At 43.6% G+C, this 13,649-nt stretch overlaps 2 protein-coding genes across 3 annotated transcripts in view; one reads left to right on the forward strand and one right to left on the reverse strand.

Annotated features, from left to right (window-relative positions):
* Window positions 1-10,224, reverse strand: LOC144114428 (Fanconi anemia core complex-associated protein 24-like). The gene is made up of 5 exons (XM_077648165.1): window positions 9,930-10,224; window positions 6,649-6,788; window positions 2,606-2,758; window positions 1,829-1,973; window positions 1-1,714 (listed from the first exon to the last, which is right to left on the reverse strand). The coding sequence occupies exons 1-5, from the start codon at window positions 10,060-10,062 to the stop codon at window positions 1,614-1,616; spliced, it is 672 nt and encodes a 223-aa protein (XP_077504291.1). The 5' UTR covers window positions 10,063-10,224; the 3' UTR covers window positions 1-1,613.
* Window positions 10,225-12,476: 2,252 nt separating this feature from the next.
* Window positions 12,477-13,649, forward strand: part of Syn1 (Syntrophin-like 1) — a 102,395-nt gene continuing 101,222 nt past the window's right edge. The window contains exon 1 of one of the 2 annotated variants that reach the window (XM_077648164.1): window positions 12,477-13,056. In XM_077648164.1, the coding sequence (XP_077504290.1) occupies window positions 12,609-13,056 (448 nt within the window). In that variant the 5' untranslated portion in view covers window positions 12,477-12,608. The remainder of the gene's footprint in view (window positions 13,057-13,649) is intronic. The other variant, XM_077648163.1, reaches the window with a different exon arrangement.

The following is a 13,649-nucleotide window of genomic DNA, read 5'->3' on the forward strand; positions in this document are numbered from 1 at the left end:
ACGTTTTCCCAGAAAATACTCTTTTTTTCTCCCGCATTTTTTCGAAAACATATTAACAAGGCTCTACTAGTACCTCTGAATTGTAGAACATTCCAAGGTAGGAAACATTCAGCAGAATTTTATTGATAAGGACAGCTTTTTGCAAATTTTATGCCATATTTAGCATTAAGTTCAATTCAATCCATTTTAAGTTACTGCAGCCAGTGGGACATGCATATCATAGCTATGATGTAAAAGCCATTACTCAAGAAGTGCTTGTCTGCCTATTGCAGCTTCTGAAACACTGAATGCGATACAGCTCTCGCGATGAAAGAAAAGATGACTCAAGCCCAGTCATTTTACATATAATTTGCGAAGGTTGTGTTCAGATAGCAAGAAAAAATTTGCAATTTCATTGCCCGTAAATGCTCCTCATATTCGAAATGCCAATGTTCTAAAAATACAACAGGAAAAAAATATGCATCAGTGTAAATATGGGTACATTTGTTTTCACGGTTATTTTAGAAAGCATATGTGAATTGTCAATAGTAACTTTTGGCTTTGAAACATTGCTTCATAGTGCGGCAATTAAAAGGTTAACTAAAATTAACTAACCAGTGTCAAAAATTTTGGTCTTAGGGCACAAGATATAAAGAAACTGAAGGACGTCAACATCGAAGGCAAACCCAGTTTTTAAATTTTATTGTTATTGTGGTTCGAAATATCAAGCATCAAAAATACACTTTTGAAAGCTCACTAAGTTGGGTTTCCTGCCTTGCATATTTATAAAAAGGCATAGCTCGCATTTCTAATGCAGCAAATACAGACACTGTGTGTATTTTATCATGTAGTAGAAATTAACGTTTTCACCTACAATACCAAACGCAGCAGCGACGCCATTTTATTAATGCACAACACAGAAAAGCCTATTAACGAGCTTTCAAAAGTGTATTTTTGATGCTCAATATTCAAACCACAATGCCGATTCAAAAATTTAAAAATGGCTCACTTTCAGTGTTGATGGCCTTCAATTTCTCTATGTAATCTTGAGCCCAAAAGCCAGATTTAAAAGTTGATATGTTAATTTCAGTTAATTGTATATTAAGTTGCATCACATACATAATGTCTGCCTTGGATGTACAATACATGTGCACAGACGTATTTCTCACAGTTTTTAAAACAAAATCTGAAAACATTAAAAGGAATCACCTGGTATATACATCTGTGCCCTGTTAAGATTTCAAGTGCATTCAAAGCTTGCTTTAAACACAGAAGTTTCTGCCTCTCTAAACACAGCCTCTGTCATCTTAGCAAAAAGCAGATTCACAATAGGAAGACACATACTGTCCACTTTGGAAAAAAAAAAAAAGAAAATGCACTAATCGATTGATGCATAGAACAGATGCAAGAAGAGTGGAATGGCTACCAAATAACCACAACATGAAGCAATTAGAGCTCCCCATTTTGTTTATATGTGAAGCTTCCAGTCATGTGTAAAATCGCACTCAAGTGCCACATTCAAGCAACATTTTACTCCATTTCATTTGTAAATTTATAAACCATGCACACCTGAGGTACACAAAAACAGTAAGTCACTGCAGCTCTAATAACAAATGTGAGCACAGTCCCTTGCATCACTTGCCACCATTGAAGAATCTGTGAACACTTGCTGCAGATGCTGGGCCTACGACTTTAGTGAGGTCATCCACAGTGCACAGAGAGAGTGCTCTAAGGCCTGTAAAGAAAAAAACTTGCATGAGGAAGGTAGCACAGTGGAAGGGCGGCAACTTCTGCTCTGTTTGAATACAATACAGGTAGGAAAGAGAATTTTCGCCACATGATAACGCACTGGGATACTTCTGCAGCAAGGCCCTTGCTTTGACTTCACCCAAGCCTGGAACTCGCAGGAGGCATGTAGTTACTGAAGAACCCATGGGAGCCACTCGCCGTTGCACTAAAAAGGGGTTCTGCTTTTCTCCACTCTCCACAGCCTCCTAAAGGTGATTAAGTAAGAAACATAGACATTACTTAATTTCTCTATGTTAAAATGCAGAATACTAATTACGAATTATTTAGAAAGAAACACTGCTCGGCACAGACCCACGTAGTACCGATTTTTACAAGCATGCAGACTAAATAAAACGGTGCTGCCAGCTAATGAGCGTTCTGGCACACATTGATTCTTACACATTTATAACGCCAGCATCAAGATATGTGATTTAGGAGCTATAACTGGGCAACTATGCTTGACGTAGCTTTGGACAAACCAATATGAGACAAAGTGTCAGTGGGAAGAAGGCTGCCTTCAAGGTAAAGCTCTATCTCAGCACCCTTAAGCACTATCAAATGGAAGGCTGCATGTTTTTGTGTTTGGGAACTTTCCAAAACGACTCAAGGCTGCTGTATGTCTGGGAAGTGTTGGGGGTCTTGAACCAATGCTGAAACGATCGTGACAAAAGACTACTTGTAAAACAGTTCAACAATTTTGTTATTTTTACTTTTATCTGAAGTCAGTTTTTCTAAGTTCCTCGGAATGAAAGCTGTCATGAATTGTACTAACAACCAGAACATGCCCCTTTCTTTACTTAGTGGTAGAAGGATGAAAAATTTGAAGTGTGCTTTATACCATTTGAGCAAGAAGCTGTGCTGCTTCAGTCTGATTATGAACAGCAATAAGAGGGATTCCCAACTCCATCACAGCAAACTGCTGCAAGTTGTTGTACTGTTCCTGAAGGGCCGCAGCTTGTTCAGCTATGACATATGGCCTTTTGGCATTGTTCTGCAAAATATAAAAACACAAAGGAATTATCAACTTTCCCATTTACACACTGCCTTTAGCATTCTCCCACAGCTGCATGCTGGCACTCCACTTTTCTGGGCCATTACAAGTGTAGTAACACACTCAACCATTTCACAACAAAAACCTGCAGTTTGACCTATACCAAACATATTCTTTTTTTTTTCTTTTTCCGCACATGGCTGCATGTAGGAAGTTCCTTTTAGCACAAGATACTAAGAAAGGGTTTCAAGGCAATCTACTCATGTGTACCAATTCTCTCCCGATTTCCAATGCACTAGTTTTAACAGCTTAATTTTTGTATCCTGATGGCAGACACTGAATCCAGGCTCTTGAAAAAGGATTTAAAATTGATCTAGTAGGCGTGATCAAGCAAAAATTAAATTATCAGAAAAATTTAATTCAATCACAAAAACAAAAAAAAAAAACTGAAGGAGAGGAAACGGGTGAAGGTGGTACTGGTCAGCATTCGCAAGATTAGGTTACACACAACATAAATACTCCCAAAAATAGAAGGTTGGGCAGCCGCCAGCATAGCTCAGTTGGTACAGCACTGTACACGATGTATTGAAGTCGCGGGTTCGGATCCCACTGGCAGTATGTGGTTGTTTTTTCTTCTTCAAGGGTCGGTCAAAAAGTAACACAATCTACTGTAGCTTGGTGATAATAAGCACTAGGGAAATTAAATTTTGTAAGCAGAAGAATTGGTCCTTTATACCTTAACCCATATCAAACTTTTGTTTCCTGTTTCATCTAAGCCACTGTGCATGATCAACGTGATACCCTGCTATGCCAACCTGCAGTGATTAAATTCCAGGTAGGCCATGAAGCGTCGCAACCGTGGAAATGCATCATTTATTGATGAACTCATTCAAAATAACAGATACATTACCACGACGCAGATTATGGAACAGAGACGTACAGAAAAAGGATCCATCTCAATGCTATTAAAAAAAAAAAACGGGATACACAAAAATTTGTGTTCGCTGGGTTGCACAGCTCTTGACAAGGGAGTATTTTCTTCGGCTTAGTTTGGTTTATGGGATTTAACGTCCCAAAGTGGCTCAGGCTATACGGGACGCCGTAGTGGAGGGCTCCGGGTAATTTCAACCACCCGGGTTTTTTTTAACATGCCCTGACGTTGCACAGTACACGGGCCTCTAGCATTTCGCTTCCATCAAGATGCGACTGCCACGGCCGGGCTCGAAGCCCTGTCTTTCGGTCAGCAGCCAAGCATCATAACTACTAAGTGACCACAGCGACTCTTTCAGTGTATTTTGTATTGTTTTGCTACTGTATGTACAAAAACCAACAACATTTATTTGCAATCTTCACTATATTTTTCTTCCAAGTTATTTGTAAAGTGTGTTCTCTACGTGTTTTTTACAGGAGGTCTCCCTGACCGTTTCACTGCGGGACCACCTTTACTAACTTTGTTCGTGCACTTTTGTATCAATTATATCATCAATAAACGAAAAGGTAGCATGAGAGGCTTCTCGCATGGCTGCCACCCTCATCATTCGATCACGTTCCAAGGAGCACTAGCGATAATACAGGACATTATATGTACGCCTCAACAGTTGAGGGTGGCGCTGGTGAACGCTCTCAACGTTAGGTTACAGGCAACATCAATACTTCCGGAAGTAGAAGATTGGACAGCCGCCACCAAAACTTAGTTGGTAGAGCACTGTACGCAACATAAGGAGGTTGTGGGTTCAGATCCTACTGGTGGCATGTAGTTTTTTTTTCTACTTTCTAATCAACCATCTTTCAGGCATAAAATTCTTACTAATTTTCTGTTGATCAACAACAGAAATTTTTAAAAATAAGAACCATTCTCATATGCTTTCCTTGGTTTCAGTGACTGTTGGCATCCGGCATAAGCAGCATTCATTTGTTCTTTACAGTGCATATTCGTTCTCCAGAATGTTAGTCTGTGGAAAACAGACACAAAGAAGGCACAAAGTATGACACCTATTCCTGCATACCTGCAGGCAAATAAAAATTGGCTAAACTAGGCAACGGCCTAGTTAAAGGACTATAGAAACCATATGCTTTCTTTTGTGTTTTCTTCTTTCACACGATGCGTTAAGACACTGGTATACATGGAGCACCCATGGTATTCACCTAGGACCGCTAAATAATTTATAATTGAATTTATTGTTGATGCTGTTTCAGTTTCGTCAACAATGTGTAGTTGCGTTTAGGTCACTTGAGGCACAAAAAAAATGGCAATATAACTGTTCATGCGTCGTTTGTTTCAATTCTAGCTCATGAAGCAGGCTGGTTTAAGCGCTGTAGTGAGTTAAAACTATATGTATCAGCGTTTATATTGCAGTTTTCCGTGCCTCGCGTGACCTAAAGCTCAACTGCACGTAGCAGCCATCATTCAATTGATGAAACCAAAACAGCATGACAGATGAAATTCAATTACAAATTATTTACCAGTCATAGGCGAATACCACGTGGCGATCCATGTATTATGTCTAAAGCATCATTTCAAGAAGAAAACATGCAATAAAATTAGGTGTCTATAGTCCTCTAAACAACTGATGTGAGCCGACGGCTGGGCTGCGTGGCAGCAGCTCTTCACGCTGAGGAATCCAAGACAGCAGTTCTCTCTCTGTCCGCGACAGCATCCCTTCAGTTTCTCCCACCTTATTTATCCCCTTCTTTCTCCTATCACCACAGCCCCCTTCTTCATTGTCTCATCTTCCTCTCCTGGCCACCTCGGTCGGTGACCTTGGAGGACCTCATCCGCACGACGACTCAGTGTGGGCTCTGTAAAACGGCTCATGGCATAAAAGAGTATCTGAAAAGCATCATCAGACCTTACATAGTTTAGCGACAAGTTTTGTTATCGCCATTATCTTTAAACTTTTCCCAAATGTCCATTTTTTGCACTAAGACAAGGTCAAATGAACAAAAGGAAGGTCTTAAGAAATTTACTATATAATATTGCATATTCAGTGTCACCATTGTAATGTTTAGGGTCACTGTTTCTAACATTGCATTTACAGGTGCAATGTAACATTACAATGGCGATACATTTATTAAACAAGTTTGTGAATATGTAATATTATATACTAAATTGCTTTCTTGAATTTCTCAAAATTTCTTGAAAGAACATTTTCAAGTAACATCATAGCTCTAGAATGTACAAAAACAGGCATCGCTTTCCTCAAGACTGACACTAAAAGTGAAATATACCAGGTGTTTCACCTAAGTTCAATTTTTTTTTAAATAAGCTTTTTGAGTTAGAAGAGCTCTTTTTTCAGCATAGCATTGTCAGCGGTGTAGTGCATCAGAATACAGCTAAGGCGTGTTAACTAGTAGGCTGGTCAACTAATATTGAATAGTTAACTTTTTGGCTATGACTGTTAGCCTCCTTATTTTTTTAGACTAGTTTATCCAAGTAGTTTCTGTCACTATTATTACAGCAAGAGACAGATGAGACAAAAACAAGGTAGCACAAACCTGTCCTCACTTTTGCATGCTGTTTGTAATAGTAGGCCATCACCAACTTGTCCAGTCTGGCATTCTACTTCTGCTTCAGTCTATCGTAGTAGTTTGACGTAGTAGTATCATTGGACGCTATGTAGAGCACCACAGTATGGTATGTGGGATTTAATGCCCAGAAGCTGCATGTAGACTATAAGAGTTGCCTCAGTGAGTGGCTCTGAATTGATTTCATCCACTTGTAGTTCTTTAACGGTGCACTACATAACTAAGCACAGATGTGCCTTCACATTTAGCCCTCACTTAGATGAGGCCACTGTGGCTGAGATACAATCCCACTACCTTGAGCTCAGCTGCCAAACGTCATAGCCCCTTGCAGTCTGCATGCTTGACACCAAAAATGAGCTGCATACCTTTCGCAGTTTCACAATCTTTCGCTTCACAGCATTTTCATTGAGAAGTTCAGCCTCCGAGATGTACAGAACAGCACTGTTACTTGATGGATAGAAATCAATTAACCCCAGGTGGTCAGAAACAACTGTTTGAAGCAAACCTGTAACAAAAAGAACGGTATTACCTCCCACAGTATAAGGTTTAAATCTTAATCTTTAAAACCACGCTCAAACTAATGCGAAGCAGAGAGAAAACAGAGTAGCCGCTATAGCAAAGCAATGCAATCTATCATCATCATCATCACCCGACTACACCCACTGCAGGTCAAAGGGCTCGCTCATGTCTCTCCGATTAACCATGTTCTTTCCCAACTGCGCCCACCCTATGCCTGCAAACTTCCTAACCTCATCCGACCACCTAACCTTCTGCCTACCCCTGCTATGCTTGGCTTCTCTTGGAATCCACTCCGTTACCCTGAAGAACCAGCGGTTATCTTGCCTTCGCAGTACATGCCCTGCCCAAGCCCATTTCTTCCTCTTGATTCCGACCAGGATGTCATGAATACGCGTTTGTTCTCTCACCCACTCTGCCCGCTTCCGGTCTCTTAACGTTACACCTACCATTTTTCTTTCCATGGCGCGCTGTGTTGTCCTTAACTTAAGCTGAACCCTTTTCGTTAGCCTTCACATTTCTGCTCCATAGGTGAGTACCGGTAAGATACAGCTGTTGTACACTTTTCTCTCGGGGGATATTGGTAACCTGCTATTCATGATCCGAGAGGACCTGCCATATGCACTACATCCCATTCTTATCCTTCTAGTTATTTCCCTCTCATGAGCCGGATCAGCGGCCACTAGCTGCCCTAAGTAGACATATTCCCTTACCACTTCCAGTCCGTCACTGCCAACTGCGAACTGCTGTTCCCTGGCTAGACTGTTGAGCATTACTTTGATTTTCTGCATGTTTTATTTTTAGAGCCACCGTTCTGCTCTGCACGTCTAACTCATTGATCATGATTTGCAGTTCACCTCCTGAATGACTCAGCAAGGCAATGTCATCAGCGAATCACAGATTATTTAGGTATTCTCTTTTAACTCTTATTCTCAACTTTTCCCAATTCAGGTCTTGGAATACCTCCTGTAAGAAGGTGGTGAATAGCGTTGCCGAGATCGGGTCTCCTTGCCTGACGCCCTTCCTTATTAGAATTTTATTGGTGACTTTACGGAGGACTATGGCAGCTGTGCAATTGCTATATATCTTCCAGTATTTTGACATAAGGCTCTTCTACACCCTGATCACGCAATGCCTTTATGACTGCTGAGGTTTCCACCGAGTCAAATGCTTTCTCGTAATCAATGAAGGCTATATATAGAGGTTGGTTATATTCTCCTCAGTTCTCTATCACCTGATTGATAGTGTGAATACGATTTATTGTGGAATATCCTTTACGAAAGCCTGCCTGATCATTTGATTGATTAAAGTCTAAAGTTGCCCTGACTCTATTAGCAATTACCTTAGCATATACCTTGTAGGCAATGGATAGCAAGCTGATCGGTCTGTAATTTTTCAAGTCCTTGGCGTCTCCTTTCTTATGAATTAAGATAATGTTTGAGTTCTTCTAGCTTCTGGTATGGTCGAGATCATAAGGCATTGCGTATACAGGGTGGCTAGCTTTTCTAGCACGATCTCCCTCCGTCCTTCAACAGATCTGCTGTTAACTGATCGTCACCAGCTGCTTTTCCCCTTTCGATTGCTCCTAAGTCTCTCTTTACTTCCTCTTTCGTTACTGGTGGGATGACGCATTGCTGTACGCGATTGTCTTTCTTATTAACGCTCTGATTACGTTGGCTACTGTACAGATTTGTGTAGACCTCTTCGGCTACTTTAACAATCTTATCCACACTGCTAATGACATTGCCCTCCTTACTGCTGAAGCGCTAAATGTGCACTGCAAAATACTTCTCTCGGTTAAACTGCCCGCTTCTTTGATGCAGAGATGGCATACGACAGTCTTGCTTTTCAATACCAAGTTTGGAAGATGTACTTTCTTAATTTGATCAAAATTAATTATAAATCCATGCCGTTTGCAGCACTGGTGACCCAAACAAGCAGCTTTTGCATAGTGTGTTTTTAGTTAGCCAGAACAGCAGCGTAGGCCTGTTGCAGTGAGGATCCCAATATCGAGACCTGACGTTGCGTGTGGGCTTCGCCCTTTGGCGCTGGAGCTCACACTTTCAGCGTGGAACACGGGAGAGTTTTGCAACCTCCGCCTCAAGGCACTGGACCCTGAACTGCGCCTTCGTCTTCCACGTAACTTAGAATGTCGCGACGACGCAACACCGTTATGCTGTTTATAGATCGGTGTTGCATTTACCAATTACTATGCTTTCCGGATGGGGATGGCCGACAGCCCTGCCTGTGAGAGCTGTGGTTGTGAGGAGACCATCGCTCATCTTCTCTGTGAGTGCCCTGCATTTGCGAGTGCAAGACATACACTGTGTTGTGCCCTGGACCGCCTCGATCCTCGCCCATTAACAGAGCAAAAGATCCTCGGTCCGTGGCCACAGCAGTCGACTGCCCTCAAGGCATACAAGGCACTCTTTGTCTACTTGAAAGCGACTGGATTGAGTGACAAATTGTGACAGCGTTGTGCGTGTGTGTGTGTGTTATGCCTTTTTTCCCTTCTCTCTTCCTCCTTTTAGTCCCCTAATCCCTCTTCCCCAGTGCAGGGTAGCCAACCGGAACTCCTTTCTGGTTAACATCCCTGCCTTTCCCTCTTCCTCTTTATCTATCTATCTGGGCTTGTTGGTTTTCCATCCCGATGTTAACATTGCAGAACGTAGACGGGACACGAGAAGAAAGAATATGCAAGGCTTTCAGACGCACGTTCGCCAAGCACCACATTAGCAAAATTGGGGCTTGACCGCGAGGTGAGCGTAGTATACAGGATACTGAGAGCCTTTTTAAAGGCACACGGAAGGAAGGAAGGCTAGTCACGAATGCAGTACTGTTACTTTATGCATGTATCTAGCATCGCATACATACGAATGTCCTGTAATCGAACGCTCCACTCACGCGGCCAAGGCAAAATATTGCACGCAGCGACTTCTGCTACCAGTGCCAATTCCCACAATAAAAAAGTGCAATAAAATAAGTAGCGAGTTAAAACGGTAGTGGAACATTGGTTACTGTTCACAAATGCCAAATTCTCATCCTACGAGTGCAAATACGCGCAAGATGGTGCATAATTTTTGCAAAATAAGAGCGCCAGTCTAAAATAAAACAGGTAAAAAATTCTCACTCTTTAGAGCGATATGCAACTCGCTGCCGGCCCATTTTTCAGCAATCACAACATGCCCTACAGGCACACGGACGTCTTTTCGGATAGCGTCACATGTTGGCTGCGAAATCTGTCCCCGGATGCTTGTGTTCATAGCGCAGCCCGAACGTTTACAACTAAACTTTCCACATATGACAGAATATAAACAACTACAGCAAAAGAAAACCTCAGGCTATAAACAACATAAAACGCCAACGTAAACTGCTTTTGCACGTGCCGCCCGCGCTGCGAAGTTTGATATGACGTCGATGATGCCGCGACGTCACACCAAGCATAGGGTTCATATGTAGCCAGCGGCCAAGCAAGCTAGGAGACGGTGGCATGGTAACGAGCGCCATCTCAGCAGGCGTCGAAGACTGTCTGGTCTGCAACTGCGCTCTTTCCTTCCTCCATAGCGGCAAACAAATACGTATATTAACTTTATGAACAAACCAAACAAACGTCGGCCGCAACGGCAGCAACCATGAAGGAAGGAAAAGTATGGCCGCATGAAGGAAGGAAAGAATGTACAGTGTTGTGCGTTTTTATCGTGAACACTTTAAAAAAATTCCCCGCCTCAACCGCAGGCTCATTTGCCGTGAAACTGCACACAGAGCATGCGTATTATGGTAACTTTTGTATCGTAGCAAGTTTCACAACGGTGCTTACTTAGTTGAGCTGTGCATGATGCGAAAACGTAATCGTCTACGTTGAGATCGGCAACCAAAACCCGCAGACGACGCTTTTTCGCTGAAGAGCGGCAGTGGCGCCATCTGTTTTGGGCAGTAGAAACCGTCACCACAAGGCCGCCGAGGCGAGCATTGCAAACAATATTCTTTAAAAGGTAAAGCCTCGTTAAATCATTTGTTCTGATATTTTTCCGCTTAATTAGTCGAAAATGTTGTAAGCGCTTCAGTAGAAGCAGACGAAACGACAGGAACGGCATATTCAAAGGGCCCGCGCTCCTTGCAACGCTCTCCTCGACGGCCTTGTCGTGACGCTTTGCGCTATCGCAAACAGATGGCGCCACTGCCGCCCTTCAGCGAAAAAGCGTCGTCTGCGGGTTTTGGTTGCCGATCTCTACGTAGACGATTATGTTTTCGCATCATGCACGGCTCAACTAAGTAAGTACCGTTGTCAAACTTGCTACGATACAAAAGTTACCATGATCCGCAAGCTCTGTGTGCAGTTTCATCGCAAATGAGCCAGCGGTTGAGGCGGGGAAACTTTTGAAAGTCTTCACGATAAAAACGCACAATACTGTATGTCCGCAACCGCATAGAGCCAAACAGTTCTGCATCGAGCATTGTTATCGTCTGCTGTTCAACTTCTCTAATTATAACTGTGCAAACTTCTTGTCTCAAAATGGAAATGGACAGTTATTTGTATGATGCATTGAGGCGCTACATCCAAAACGCTAAAATGGAAAGTGAAGTTTTTGTTTTAAACGTAATGCCATCTGTCGAAAACTCACAAAACAGCTAGCGTCTAAGCAAATCCAGGCAGAACAGCCTTGAAGAATTTGTTCCAAAAAGGTGGCGCCACTACTACTCTTTTGCAGTGAAGCGTGGCAGTGGTGCATGTGGAAGCCATTGTTTATTTGTCCGTAGAAGTCTATATAGTCTGTATAAAATCAGAAACTGTGAAATATGACAACTTAATGTGTGACTGTGTGAACAGTTCTAGAGGTTAAGAATAAGTTTATGAGCCACGAAAAAAAATTGGGTTTCGAGGAAAGTAAATTTTTCACATCTCGGTGGACACCCGAACCGCGCCATAAGGGAAGGACTAAGGTGGGAGTGAAAGAAGAAAGAGGTGCCTCCATCGAAAAGCGCCCGCGTTTTAATGGAGGCGAAACGCAAAAGGCGCCCATGTGCTGTGCGATGTGTCAGTGCACGTTGAGGGCCCCAGGTGAGCGAAATTAATCCGGATCGAGCCCTCCATTACGGCACCTATTTCTCTCTGCGCCATTTCCTTTCCTCAAAAACCAATTTTCAGTTTTTTCGTTGCTGATAGACTCATTCTGAACCCCTAGAACACTTCGCACAGTCACTCATTAAGTTGGCACTATATTTCACAGTTCCTGACTTTTTCAACAAATGAAAATGTGAAAGTCGAAAGTGGTCGATAGTAAGATCGGTCCGGTCCGCACCATTAGCAGGTGCGATATTGCGTTGATTGCCAGCTTGGCCAGCCAGATATTGCCAGCTTCGTAATAAGTTCATTTGTGAGTTAAAGGATTGGAAACTGCATCGTCTACTGCGTTGACGAATTCTTATATGAAGCCCTATAATAGCGAGAAAAATGCAAGCTACTAGGCCGCTCTGTGGAAGTACTCAGCAAGACGAAGAACTCTGGACAATGTTAGTTTTTCCTTTTTTTTTTTTTTTTTGACAGAACGAACGCGTGCGGCGAAAAACGAAGCTTCCTAGTGCTGCAAGGGAAGCGGCAAACAGTTGTGGTTCCGGTATCATCTTTTAGTTCATAACGCCACCGCTGCGAGCTTCAACTTACCGACGCGCCGAGGCTCTTCCGGGCGCTGGCGTTTGCCGTCTCCGCGTTCCGTGTGTCGTTGCGCCTGCGCGGCCGGCCGTGCTGCTGGCTGCGCCCTCAGTAGCAGACAAGTTGCAGCTCGTGAGTCGTCGTACGCCGAGGGTAAAGATGGCGACTACGACGTCGTCGTACACTCGCACGGGTGTGCTCGAAGTGTACGCCAAGCAGCAATGGCACAAGGTGCTGGCGACGCTCGAAGAGGACCATCTCAGTTTGTGCCTGGACGAGAGTTACGAAGTACCTCCAATCACCAACAACGGCACGCTTTCGGATAGTGAGCCGAGCGACATCCCAGAAAGCATTGCCAACACCAAGCGGGTCGTCCGTGTAGTCAAGCAGGACAACAACGGCCTCGGCATTAGCATAAAGGGTGGCAAAGAGAACAAGATGCCCATCCTCATCAGCAAGATCTTCAAAGGCATGGCAGCGGACACAACGGAGCAACTTTACGTCGGAGACGCCATCCTGTCGGTCAACGGTGAAGACCTGAGGGACGCGACACACGACGAAGCGGTCAGGGCCCTCAAGCGTGCCGGCAAGGTTGTTGACTTGGAAGGTAAGCAGGCGGCTAGCGTTCACTTTCGTCGGCCACTGCCTGGCGACATACACAAAGCGGTCGAGGCTAATCTTTGCGCCGCAGCGCTAACATTCCGCCCGCAATCACTGATCAAGCGCCGCGCCTGGAGGGGGGCGTGTGGCCTGTTTGACTGCTGCGAAGGGAGCGAAGGCCCCAAACCCCGGCGCTGCGTTGGGCGCGCTGTGATTTGGGCGCACTCGCTCTGTTCGCTTTCCGGTAACGTGGCAGTTTGATAAGCGCAAGTACTACATGAACCCAGTGACGCACACTTTCGCTGCGCCATCCATCCGTATTTTCATTTTCTCAAGTGGTAGACTGGCTTTCTGCGTGCAGTTGTGCTGGCTGGTCTGCATAGACATGACTCGAGACTCGCCTTTCATGCCGTGTGATAACCATGTCGTCGGCTAAAGATTTCTAGGTCTTCGATTTGTAAATGACAGTTTCTGGTTGACAAGTGCGTGCTTCTTCGTTCCTTTGTATATCAAATTCTTGAAATGGTTTCATCGTACAGAAAAGTGAGACCTCGACATATTAGCGAATTACTTCCATTGAAAATATGTTGTCTTCAGCTG

This window comes from Amblyomma americanum, chromosome 1, assembly GCF_052857255.1.
Source record: "Amblyomma americanum isolate KBUSLIRL-KWMA chromosome 1, ASM5285725v1, whole genome shotgun sequence".
In the NCBI taxonomy this organism is placed as follows: domain Eukaryota; kingdom Metazoa; phylum Arthropoda; class Arachnida; order Ixodida; family Ixodidae; genus Amblyomma; species Amblyomma americanum.

Excerpts from the sequence above, each read along its gene's own strand:
- LOC144114428 (XM_077648165.1), bottom strand. The coding sequence starts at position 10,062 with ATGAACACAAGCATCCGGGGACAGATTTCGCAGCCAACATGTGACGCT. Across the intron at positions 1,974-2,605 it reads CACAGCTTCTTGCTCAAATG|GAGGCTGTGGAGAGTGGAGA; the intron begins GTATAAAGCACA and ends AATCACCTTTAG. Across the intron at positions 1,715-1,828 it reads CTTGCTGCAGAAGTATCCCA|GCCTTAGAGCACTCTCTCTG; the intron begins GTGCGTTATCAT and ends TTTTCTTTACAG.